At 39.8% G+C, this 13490-nt stretch overlaps 1 protein-coding gene across 2 annotated transcripts in view; it reads right to left on the bottom strand.

Annotated features, from left to right (window-relative positions):
• The window catches only part of tub (TUB bipartite transcription factor), a 92270-nt gene that overhangs the window by 24267 nt on the left and 54513 nt on the right, over window positions 1–13490 (bottom strand). For both annotated transcript variants that reach the window (XM_007887536.2, XM_007887537.2), the window contains exon 2: window positions 4987–5038. In XM_007887536.2, the coding sequence (XP_007885727.1) occupies window positions 4987–5038 (52 nt within the window). The remainder of the gene's footprint in view (window positions 1–4986; window positions 5039–13490) is intronic.

Below are 13490 nucleotides of genomic sequence, written 5' to 3'. Positions count from 1 at the left end.
CCAGATGCTCACTGTGAGGTCAGATCAACAACACTGAGCCCTGTTCACGTCACTGCTCTGTAACCAAGGTGATTTTAACAGAAAATATATTAGAGAATTCCTCTGATTGCAACATGTTGGCTCCAACTGCAGTACCTCAGCAACACTGGGAAACTGCTGACAAAATGTCATATTAGGATGTTTTACTAATAGGATAATTCTGAACAATATTATCTGACAATAGGCCAATTTAGCAACAATGACATTTTTCACACTGAACGTTACCCAAACGTGCGAGAGGTACTCCCACCTCCCCCCCACCCCACCCTCATTCCATATCCGTGATGTTTGTTTGACGTCAGTCTAATCCCTGTGAATGCTGGTGAGTGGGACACTGGCTTTTTATTATCAAATTGCAAAACAAATTTACATTTACATAGCACCTTTTAAGTCAGGAAGTACTAACAGGAGCTGGTATCCCACTAAGTGACCATCTAATGTCGGCAAACGTGGCAGTTAATCTGCGTCAGCAATATCCCATGAACATGTGCAGCAATGAAAGGCATGAGCAAATCACTAGTTTGTTTGGGTAATAATGGGTGGCGTGGAAATACTGGTCAGAACACAAGGACACCTTCTTTCTCTTCTGTTGTAACAGTAATGGGCAGATGGACCTTGGTTTAACGTCTTGTCAAAAGAATGTCTCCCTTGGCTCTGCACTAAAGGGTCAGCCTGGATTATGGATGGTGCGTGGCTTGTTGTCACTGCCCGAGAAGTGAGAATGCTACCAAACTGATTTGCCTAGAGGAGACATGCAGGCGCACACCCAGTACTCATCTAATCCTAGTTAGATTGTGTTCCAAACATACATAACTATCTGTTCAGTGTCCGAGCACCACAATTTCAAACAAAGTACAATCTCAAAATCGCTCAGCATTACATTTGCCCCCAATCATTCATGAAAGCTTTACGCACTAAATGTTGTCAGCTCATATCCTTAAATTTCTCACTGAGGGAATCAGCTGCAAATAACGTATTCATTGGACTGAGGGAACAATCTTCAAAATTACTTATTTCGTATGCAGTGAAGCAATGGAAACCAAGGTGAAAGTCATTAACCAATTTTGAGAGATTAGTGATAAATCTGAAGGATCCTGTTATGATGGCTAAGACAAGCTCGAAACCCGTTGAGGATGGTTTTTGAACTGAATGAGCTGAATAGTGGGGCTGCTTTTGTGGTTACATTTTCTACTGCAAATGTTCCAAATGCCAGAAGGCATCGCAGGAGCTAAACGTAGCAATTTCTAAACCTCACGGGCACCAATGCGATGCCGTAAATAATTGGGGCAAAAGAAAAAATGCAAGATTTCACAACAGATTTGATAATGATTTGACTGAATCAGCTGCAAAATATCACATATTCCAACACAACGTTCCAGGATTTGTTATCTCTGCTGGCAAAGCTGACTTGACAATGTCAGGTAGGTTAGGGGTCACTCTCATGGCGGCATACAGTTATGCCCATGACATGTCCAAATAATCATAAAATGTGTTGAAACATGGATGTGACGTTCGTACCCAAATATATAATTCCAATGTGATAAATAAGTCTCCATTTCGCCCACAAAATATAGTCAATTCACTTTACAAATATACTCTCGAAGACGTGATAAGGTGCTATACCAAATGCAAGGATTATTATTATTCTAATTGCATAGAATCACTGATTGGGGCATAGCTTTCAGGTAATAATCCCTATTCAGGCATGCAATGGGATTGAATTATTTGTGTTTGCTCTGTCAGGACCATGCATGTCCATTAAGTTGTTCAACTTTACGTTCAGTTGCAGAAGGAATGACTGACAAGACAAATCGGTAATTTACATAAAATATATATGAAACCAATCAGAGTAAATGTTGAAAGGGGAATAGGCTGATCATAACATACCCTGACAAACTAGTGAAGGATTTATCAGATTTAACTGCAATAAGAATCTGAGGTTTACAGCTCAGTAAACATTCAGGCACTTATTCAGATATAACAGCCAGCAGAAAGCTTTTGAAGCAGGGAGTCATTTAAATCTAAAGGCTATTTCTTTGGCCGGATCTATTAATTGTAAAGTAATGGCATTACATAATTGCAAACATTTTAAATAGTTTTCTGTGCATTTCAAAGTGAGGGATCTCAGAAGTGGAGTGGAGCATTTGTCTATGTTGATTTCGAGACTGAGCACTGCGTAATAATTGTACATTCATTTGAGTGCATCGAGAGGCTGTTTCAAAGTCATTTAGGATTTACTTCTCTTTTTGGATAATAAAACGGGATAATTTACATCCAACTGACTAGGCAGACGGAATCTGGGTTTAACGCATCATCTGAAGGACAGCAACTCCAAAAACTGAACACTCCCCCAGCTCGTTATTGGAGTCTCAGCCGAAACAATACGGATTCAAGGTCTGGACATGGGGTTTGAACCCACAAGTTTCTGACTAAGAGGTGAGAGTGCTACCAAATAAGCCGTACAGATACAATGAGCATGTGTGAAGTAAAGCCGAATAATTGCTATCATAACAATTTATAACCTGACCATGCCCCTCCCCGTCCACCACTAATCCATAGGTCTGAATCTTGCACTCCATGTGCCTAATATTCTTGAGACTTCTCAGAGTTACTTAGTAGTCACGAGTAGTTGTAATACTACTACTAATAATAATCCTTGGATTTGATATAAAGCGCCCTATCACGTCTTCTAGATGTCTCAAAGTACTTCACAGAATGCACCATAAAGTGTAGTGACTGTTAACTTTTTGGGGGAAAAGTGGCAGCCAAGTGCTCACAGCAGTGTCTCACAAACAGTCATGGATTAAGTGACCAAATTATGATTATTATTTTTTTCAATAGATAATAATCCTTGCATTTGATAATAATCCTTGCATTTGATATAGCGCTTTTCACGTCTTCTAGACATCCCAAAGTGCTTCACAGAATATACTGTAAAGTGAATTGACTGTATATTTGTGGGCGAACAATAGATTATTACTCCTGGAAAAGCAATCCACCAATTGACTAAAAACCGAGTTCTTACTTACTGCGAGGTGAACAGTGGTGTGTGGAGTAAGGAAACTTGCCCATTGTTTCGCCCTGCCCGGGAATTGAACCCAGGGCCTCTCACTTGTGAGGCGAGTGCTTTTACCACTACGCCAAAGGGCTCCAGTTGTGCAGTGAACTGGTAAGATCTAAACCAATGCTGCGCAAACTCACATTGACCCCTTGGAGATGGAAGAGGCTTTCTCCTCATCAGTCGGGGCTGGATTCAGAACCAGGTTCCAGCGATAAAAGGACAGTAAGTTTAAGTTACTGGAACCATCCCAAGATGCTAAATATTTAATAAGGCTGCAAGCATCTGGAAGAGTGGTATAGACAGCTTTTCAATTATTTAATCCTGCCTATTTTTTAAAAAAATTGTGTGCAATCTTAAATATAATAATAATCCTTGCATTTGATATAGAGCCTTATCATGTCATCAAGACATCTCAATTTTGTGGGTGGTAAGCAATATATAATGTAATAAGCAACAGCCTACAAACAATCTATATATAAAGACACTGCTACTATGGGGTTGTATGGTACTCTATATCTCACCAGGGATGGAAGTTGTAAACATCTCTTCCTCTTTTCACAATGCAATTGTATCAGACCTTGACCTGTTCTCATCCAGGGCTCCAGAATGTTTACACAAATTATCTTTAAAGACATTTGCTTTTTTAAAAAATTGCTTTCACTTCCTAAGTGGACAGCAAACAGCAACAGGTAAACAACACTTTAAAAAGATCTTCAATTGAGATGTCGCCAGTCATGACGATCATTCTTTCTGCTGATTGAAGGAAGAGTCTTGAGCTCACAGTGCCAGTGGGAGATTTAGCTTCCTCTGTTAGGTTACAAATTCCTGAAATATTCGCTCTGCTTTCAATTTAACTTTAGATTGCTTCAGATAACTGGCCAGCATGCAGAGCATTGGGCCGTCAAATACTTCCTTCTTGTGTCCCTTGTCAATTAAAGTACATGTCAAACCCATTTGCTGTTGAGCAGTGGAAAATCACAAAACCGCTGACATGATCGGTCAGAGGGAAACAAATGAAAGCCAAGATACTCATCCTGTAAATGACAGGGGAATCCTCTCGCACACTTTTTTCTCCAGTTGATGGACAGTGATATATATATATTCTTTTTTTAGATAATAAGGTAGTTATCATGACTTGGTTTTTGGAAAGTTATTGGAACAGTCATTCCACAAAGTGCATTTGTGATTGTTCTTAAATAATCTTAAAATTAAAATTGCTTCAGTTATTCAAGTTCTTTGCCCTCACAATATTAGCAGAACTGCTGTAACAGAATTTAGTGATGAATATTTCAATTTTCCAGTTACAAAGACATTCATTTGTAATTAATTTCTGGTGTCCTGATAGTCCACCATCAAAAGGCTAGGTTGAATGGCAGCAGAAAATCAGATCTGAAGTATAACTAAGCCAGTGCTTAGTTAAAATTGAGACAGGTATCGTATTCGTGGCATTGCATTCTGTCCCAAAGCTTTGGAATTCTCTCCCTCAATCTTGTCCCTCTCCTTCCCCTCTTTTAGATCAAAATTGAAGACCTTCCTCTTCAATGGTGCATTCGGTCACCTTTTCCCTCCCCCCAACTCAGCGCCAGGCTCTGCCACTGTTAAGCACTCTGGGCCATTTCCCCACATGAAGGGCGCTATATAAATGCAAGTTCTTGTTATTATTCCATTCAACGTATAATTTTTAAAGCTCTACTGACTTCCTTTCAAAGGATGCACACGTTTCCAATAGTAAATTAATAACCCTTGACTGGTACAAGTTATGTCTTGCAGGATTGTCCAAAATGACAAATAATGATATTTTATATTGAAATAAAAGTGTCATGTTTTCACCTCAGCCGGCCGAGAAAAGAAGCATTATTAAAAAGTTTAACATTTGAAATTCTTACCTGTCTGTCAAGCTTTTGCTGCCGCAGGTTGCTGCTCTCATCATCCAGAACACTGTGGAGGCAAACAGTACCATCAATCAGTTGGTGCCCACAGAGAAGCAGGTAACATGCTCACAGACACTACTACACAGGAGCCCATCCAGCCTATGCTGGTCATACCTCTCCCTCTGGGATCATCTACTGTCATTCCAATTCCCAACTCAGAATAAGACAAGGTAAACATTTCATGCTGGTATGTAAAACAAAGTTCCCCTCGACCCCTCCAGTGTCATTCCAGTTCTTGCTCTTCCTTATTACTGTTTCACCAACTAGCTTTCACCATCTATCCCCTCAAAACCTTTCAAAATTGCAAATCTTACCCAAAAGGAGTGTGATCATTTTTCACTGGCCAACTAACTTTGTCTGAGATGTGCAAGGAAAGAAAATAAAGTGTGCGAAAGATCATGGGTGCACATCAGATAAGCCGATCATGTGTAAAGCAGAAACTGATACACAATGTTACACTGGTAAGGTGACAACCATCGAACAGCTTTGACAAATCCTGTCTTGCTTTCCCTTGGATAATGAGACATTTCATTCACTGAAGCACTCTCTTTAGTTTCTACCCAGGAGAATTGCTGTGGCACTTTGATCCCAGACACCTCTAAGTGAGTGAATACGCCAGCCGCAAGTATATTCTCACAGGGTATTACTGATGCAAGTTTACAGATTGCGACTTTTGGAGTATTAGCCATGGAGAAGAGCTTGTGGAGTGATGGAAAGCCTAAGAAATTCACGACACAATAGCCAGTTGAATGGTCACCACTCTTACTCCCCAGACATACGTGAGCTGCGCTCTGTGAGTGTATCTGACAGTGAAAACTCTGCAGCCTTTTCCAATGTGTCATAGCCTCCATTAGAAGCAAAAGTGATCTACTTATCATTGCAAATAATTCCCCAACCACTCAAGAGATTTGAGAAGAGAGGATAAAAGCTCCTATGTTGAAAGTAAGAGTTCCAAAAAGATCCTGATAATGCGGACAGTTTCACAAGTTAAAAGTCTGAAAGATTTTACAATATCTGTGGGAAGATTAATTTTTTCTGCTTCTCATCTCTTAAAAATGCATTTGGGGTTAGCTTGTTGAGTTCTCCTATTTGGAAGATTGTTCACTACTTGTTCTGGTAAGATCAGATTGCTGCAGGAAGGAATGATTTCCTCATTCGGGGAAATGGGCGTGGCAGTATCAAATATTTAGCTTTCATGTTAATAGGTGTTACCATATACTTATCCTTCCAACATCACTTTACTTCAAGCCTCATTCTCAATAGCAAGAACAATGCCTATTTCAAACTTCAGTGTAACCTTTTGAGATGTCCTCTCAATGTGAAATATGCTACACAAACATACATTGTACAGTGTATTGTATCGTTGCACTTCGATTCTTAGGCGACAAAGATGTCAGTGTAACTCAGTTCATCTCCAAACCAGATCACTGAATTAGCACCGCATCTGTTGACCGTTTGGTGATTTGTATCTGATGCTAACTGGATTGAGCATCTTTAAGAAGTCATTAGTTCTGAACAGCCTAGGACCATCCGGAAGTCTAATAAATATATCTTGCTGAAGCTGTCATATTATGTAAGCAAAGCTTTTCAAAGAAAGACGTCTCAATGGGGATCCTATCTGTAAAACTGCTTTATTCTTGACAAGGTCAAGCTGACTCAGGGACAAAATTGCTTCACAAACAGATTCAACGACTTAAACTACAACTCAGAACAGAGATTTAATTTCATGAGGCATTTGCTCTTTCGCGCAAATTGCAAAAATTTCTTCCATGCATTTCGATTTCCATGACTGTTTGTGGGACATTGCTGTGCGCAAATGGCTGCCACGTTTTGCCCACAAAATATATAATTAATTCACGTTACAGTATATTCTGTGAAGATCTTTAAGATGCCTCAACAATGTGATAAGGCGCTACATCAAATGCAAGCATTATCATTATAGTATTTTGATGAATTTCACCTACAGTAGTTTGCAAGACTAGTTGTGTGATCTGAGACATCACCTCTCAGCCGTTTGAAACCTGAGCATATTATTATCACTGGGAAAAGATGGCACCAGGTGTTATCAACTAATTCTATTCTTACACATTATTTCTGCGTCGTAAAGTACTCTGACTTTAGAAACTAACTCTTGTTGCCCATCTACGATAAGTATAATTTGGTTATTGCTATCAGTCAGGTACACAACTGATAAAGGGTAATAATAACAATATTAATCCTTGGATTTGATTTAGCAACTTATCATGTCTTCGAGGCATTTCAAAGCACTTCAGGGATATACTGTAAAGCGAATTGACTGTACAATTTGTGGGACGAAATGTGGGAGACAATTGCACACAGCAATGTCCCACAAACAGTAGTGGATTGAGTGACCAATTTTTTACAAAAATTGATAAGTCACTAAGAAATATTATTCTAAACTACTTTAGCCTCTTTCAGGTTTTGAATGTCAATATTTTGTTTCGATTGCTTTTCTGCAGCTCCTCTAGAGAATAAGAATAAGGTAGACAAAAGTACTCACTTTAATTGTGCAAGTCTCTCACATTCACTCCCTGCTTCTCTTTGGTCTAGACTCCCTGGAGTCTGTGCAGCAAGAACACTGAGCAGTTTGCAGTTCAGAAGTATTTTCTGTCCCATTAAAATCAATGGAAAACGCAGCCTTATAAACAAAACTGTGGCATGTTAGCCGATTTGTGGCAGCAACTGAATACAGTTGTAATATTTCTGGCAAAAAAGGTTCTGGATTTATCCGGAGAGACAGCATTGTTATCAATCAGAGATTATGTGGCAGCTCCACAATAGTTCTGTTGTTACATTCACTGTCCATTGTAAAGCTGAAGCAGAAAGGCCCCAGCTTCAATTCCTGGTCTGCAATGAGATATCACACTGAGTAAGACAGAGGTGTGTGTGTGGGGGAGGAAACATGAGGACAGATTCAAACTCGAGAATCACCCCATCTGTAGAAACATGAAGAAAATTAGAGGGGAAAAGTAGAAATGCACTTATGAAGGACCAGCTCATCCATTTGTATCATGAAAGACCATCTTTCCTTCCTCCCATTGTAAAGAAGGGCCACCTCTCTCAATCTGTGTGCTATTATTGCCTGAGAGCAGAAGTTCAGTTTTAATAGGTGCTCATTACGTTACCCAATTAAGGTTCTATTGTCAGAGTGAAACATTTTTAACAGATTTTTCCTCTTTACAAACATGGCACGCAATGAAGTCAACTGTCTACTGTGGATGCATTGCTTGCATGTAACATCATTACTGTGAAAACACCAAAGATGCTTTTCTGTTTCCGCTGCCTGCCAACTAACATACATTAAACAGAGTGAGGAAACTGCCGTGACCAGGTTAAATCGAAATGTCTTCTTTTAAAATAAAAGCTGCTAAAATGCTAATGTTAATAACCGGATCACGCTGAAATCAAGTCAATAGTATGAGCTGTCTAAGGTCACAGCCGAAGAACAATGGATTTTGCTTTGCAATATGACGGGAAGTGGAAATGAACCCACAGCTCTCGGATAACAAAGCGAACGTCCTCAAAATGCTGTTCAAAGACAATGTTTGGCGATTTATCATCATGTATGCTGCTAATCTCTTCAGCACATCATCACTTGGGCTTCATGATCCATTCCGTCATTTATTTCTGGCAGTGAAAAATGGGATATCTGGACGTCAGCCAGCATGTTGATGAGTTCCAATTGTCTGCAGAAAAAGCAGTCACAAGGGAGTCTACGCTTCTGTCTGGAAGTTGAGCAGTGTTTCAGTAAAAGAGCTTCCTTGAGAACAGATCTGTAAAGAGCTCTTGAAGTCCTAGCAAATATGTATCCATCTGGTTTCACTACCACAACATATTTGGACTGTAAGAGTAGAACTTGTTGGAATTCTGACTGGAGATCCACCCTTAGCCTCTTAAACATGCGAAAGCAAATGGTTTAGACATAAGTGTGAAACTTGGCCTCTTGTACCCGGAAAACCACATTGAAACCTCGTGACTCCACAGGGAGAGGGGAGCGAGCAGGCGGCTCGCTTTTCATTACACAAGAAAGTAGTGGCTGCTTTTTTTAAAAAAAAGAAACGTCTTAATTTGGGGCGGTTCAAGGATATTGTGCTAAGGGAGAGGAAAAATAGTATTTACCACTGCTTCAGAAGGGAGAAAAATGACACCTTGACTTATCAAGCCATTCGTTTTCAAGCAAGTGTCCACTTTTGGAGTATTAGGGCGTCTGTTTCGTTTCACTGCATGGAGTTTAGTTACACGTGTTATGAAGGCAATTCTAGCAGCAATTTGCATTTATATAGTGCTTTTCATATAAAAGAGCATCTTGAAGAGTCTGACAAATGTAGTGCACATCGACATTGTAAAGATATTGAGCAAAAACCCTGTTGAAGGGATTTATTTTTAACAGGTTTTCAAAGGGAGGGAACAGGACGAAATGAAGTCCAAATCTACGGAAGTGGTTTTTGGAGAGCAATGCAGAGGATAGTATCACAGTGGCCGAAGTCTCGGCTGCCTGCCTCCCTTACCTCCTCTCTGCCTGCCTACCTGGTTCCTCACATCCAGGTCAGCTCTCAGAAATTCCATTTCCTTCCTTCCTTCCCAAATTTTACGTCAGGAGGATGGCTCAAGGTGTTGTACAGTCAGGGATTTGGACCTGAGCTGGGGGCTGGGATCAGGAGGGGTGGATGGCAGGGAGGGTGGGGGTAGGAGGGTGACTGAAGACGCAGTCGAAGAGGAGGGTCTTCAGATGGGCCTTGTCAGGATTTTTCAATCAAGTTAGTTTTTAATTTGCTATTTATATTGTGGGACAATTCGTTCTTCGTCAATTCGTTCTTCCTCAAGTTAACTTCCAACGATGCAACTGCAGTTAAAGCCCATACTATGGCCAGTAATAGGTATCTCTCATTAAATCTCTCTTGTTCAGTCTGATCGCAGTAGCTTTACACGTTAGCTCCTCACATGCATGATTGCACAGAATTTGTGCAAAGAATCGGGGGGGTGGGGGGAGAAATTGACAAGCTTTGTTTGCTAATTATGAAATTATTCTCTCCAAGTTTACCTAGGATGGATACAGTCTCAACCACAAGGTCAATTTTTATACATGTTAATTTACTTTAAAATAAACTCCAAATTAATTGGAATTTACCCAAACTTCTAAGCAGTAACATGACCTTCCGTGCTATTTGATTGAAGAGTTTTCTTATTTGAAGAGACACCGTATTCCTTCTGCACTTTATCACAATTGTTAAATTACCTGGGGAAAAGGGACTGCGTTCAGTGGATTTTGTTTTAAAAAAACTTTCTACTATTAGAGTGCCCGCCTTTCCGAATCATGAACACAACACACAGATTAGAAAGTTGAGTTGAAATTAGTTATTGATTTCCTGACGGCAGATCGGGTGTTCACGAGGTTGGAGCATATTACAGTATCTGTGACGTGCTCGGTGTTTAAATGATCTGACAGATCAACAAAGCTTTTTTGTCACTAAAGTCCACGCCTTCATCTGAACAAAATGAATCAATGCCAAATACATGTCATATTCTGTCCATGAACCATGCTGGATTGATCCCTTGAACCTCATTACAATACATATTATAACACATTACTGATTAAGAGTTTCGGCTGCTGGATTCCAAGATATATTATGGCTCAAAAGACGATTAGGAAGCTATGAAATATGGAACCATCTGCTCTGCATGAAATATCAGGTCAGCAATCAATAACGCTGGCATTACATTTTTTGTGGGTGTGTTTACTTTCCTTGATTTTCTCTCAAGGCTCCTCACTCACACTATGTGCAATTCCTCAGCAGAAACGGCTCTTTCTCTCAGCTTCCTGACAGCATCCCTCTATCAGCAGAGCCTGTGATTCGGATGGAGGAAACCAAAGGTGACTTTTCTATTGACTTTCCACGTCTCTGTGTCGGGAGAGCCCAGGGCCAAGCTTCTGTTCCAGCTCTGCCGATGTGCCCCAGATTAGGAATTCACCAAGTAACAAACTGCTCGCGTGTTAACTGCACTGCACCCAATCAACATTTTAACCCTCTAAGCACCCAGTGATTTAGATGACTCTGGTGATCCAGATCAGCTAAATTCTCACCAGTTTTTCCTCCTCTCCCTCTCCCAAAGGCACTTTCACTCTCTTTTATCTCTCACACTTATAACTGGCGTAATAAACAGGATATTTCACACTGCTACAATAGGAGCTGGGAGTTAAAGCACATTGTTGAGGGCCAGCTGGCCTGTATCAAACTGAATTATAACTAATCTCACAGGGTGAATGCCAAATCTGAATGACGAAAGTGTTCCTTTTCCCCCCAACAGTAATATCCCTCATTGCTAGTCCAGGCTGACATCTCAATAAAGTGTAGTGCTGCCCTTCTGATGCAATGTTAAACTAAGGTCCCATCTACTCATTCAGGTGGACTTTAAAGATCCCATGACATCAATTTGAAAAGAGAAGGAAGTTTCTCCACATGTCCTGGCCAATAATTCTCTAGATATTTCATTTGCTTCCTGCACAAATTGGCTGCTATATTTGCCTACAAATACAAAGTCACTACAGTTTATAATAAGTCCTGTGAAGTGCTTCAAGTTTCAACAACATAATAAGGCACCATATCAAATGCAAGGATTATTATTATCTCAGTGTAAGCATGTTCGAAAACAATTCTAACAAATAAAGAAGGAAATCTTTTGCATTCATTATTAACCTACGTGAATAGGTTTTCGTGTCTGACAAAGGTGAAAAATGATCACTGTTGAACATGCACTTAACTGTGTTGCTTTTGAGAACATTTGTTATTTGGATACCATAGCAAAACATATAATAAGGAACAAAATTCAGGGCAGGAAGTATTAAAGAAACAATGCATTCAATTCTGGAAAAAGAAGCATTCTCCAATTTACATTGTGTCAGGTTTCCTTTAAATGTTTTGGTTTCCTCTTCCCAGAGAAGTAAAGGCAACATTCTCTACTTGTTGATGAATTTACCAATCTTGGTGAGCGAGCTTCACTAGTTGTTATATATACTAATTAATGGATTTCACAACCCAAATGTTTGTTTAGAGACTCTGGAAATCCTTTAAATCTTTCCCTGGAAGGGTGATTGAGGATAGGACACTGGACTCATTTAAAACATAGCTTGGTGCTGAGATGGGAATATGGTAGGGCAGGTGCTCTGGAAGGAAAAGATCAAATGGCTTTTATCCCAACCAATTTTGTGAACTTATTATTTTATTTTTTTTGCGAGACAAGAGTTCTCAAATGATAGTCAGTGGTGGATCTAAAGAGGATTTTAGAAACAATGGCTCATGCAGAGGCTGGTGAGAATGTGGAATTCACGACCATTAGTTATGGTTGAAGCAGAAAGCATCAATGTAATTAAGAGAAAATGTGATGCAGGAGTGAGAAGGTAATAGAGGGGTACAGGAGAGGGGACTAGGAGGTGTGGGGTCTAGTGTGGAGTATAAACACCTGCACGGACTAGTTAGGCTGAACAGCCTGTTTCTGTGCCGTTTGTAACTCTATGTAACTTGTCCCTACACTTGATAATTTGGGACTTTTCAGTTATTGTGTTAAGAGGCTATAAAAATTCAAGTGGTTCGTTAAATGATGAACTCTGAGTCACAAGCACAGGCTGGATTCCAAATTACTTTAAAAAATACTTGCAAAACTGTTTGAAACTCTGCATATCCATTTTACAGTATTGAGCCAGGCAATGCAGGAAACAAAACACTGAAATTAGTAGGTGATGATGAATAACTAGTTGGGGAATCAGCAGGAGAAATTCAGTACGTAATGGGTTAAGGTAATTTGAGTCAAAAACATCTATGTAAAGAAGGGGCAATGTTGGATGCAAACTGACTAACATCATTTTGCCTACAAAATATACATCACTACGCTTTGAACCAGCCTCCTGATGAGAAAGGCTAAATATCAAATGTAAGGATTATTATTACTCTTAATAACATCCTGTGGAGGTTAGAAGTGACACATCCTCAAAGATAGTTCCATATCTATTTTACCAGCAATGAAGGAAACCCCCCACTGACTCAACAAACAATGGAGTCAATCATTAGTAACGAGAATTGTGTGAATTAAATTACTGATAAAAAATACAGAACAAATAACATGAAAGACAGTAATCTGGAGCATTTAACAATAGATAGCAAATCTTCATGGCACATCATAAATAAGGAATTGTAAGGAATGGGTTAAATCCAAGCAGCGCTCAATAGCTCTCGCTAGGTTCATGCCCTTCAGAAGATCAGCAGATTGACTGTTTGCACAGGAAACCATAGTGTTCACAAGTCTCCGACTCCATTGCACATCAATCATATAAGCTACACGAGCTTATTGGTAAGAGACAGAGAAAGAGCTGCCTCCACAGGACAGGTGCTTTGCACCCATGACGCAATCTCATCCAGACTAAGAGGCATGGAGACATGGTAACT

The sequence above is a fragment of the Callorhinchus milii genome, unplaced genomic scaffold (assembly GCF_018977255.1).
Source record: "Callorhinchus milii isolate IMCB2004 unplaced genomic scaffold, IMCB_Cmil_1.0 Scaffold17, whole genome shotgun sequence".
Taxonomy (NCBI): domain Eukaryota; kingdom Metazoa; phylum Chordata; class Chondrichthyes; order Chimaeriformes; family Callorhinchidae; genus Callorhinchus; species Callorhinchus milii.
Note: the sequence above shows the minus strand (reverse complement) of the source record. Positions and strands in the feature narration are given on the sequence as shown.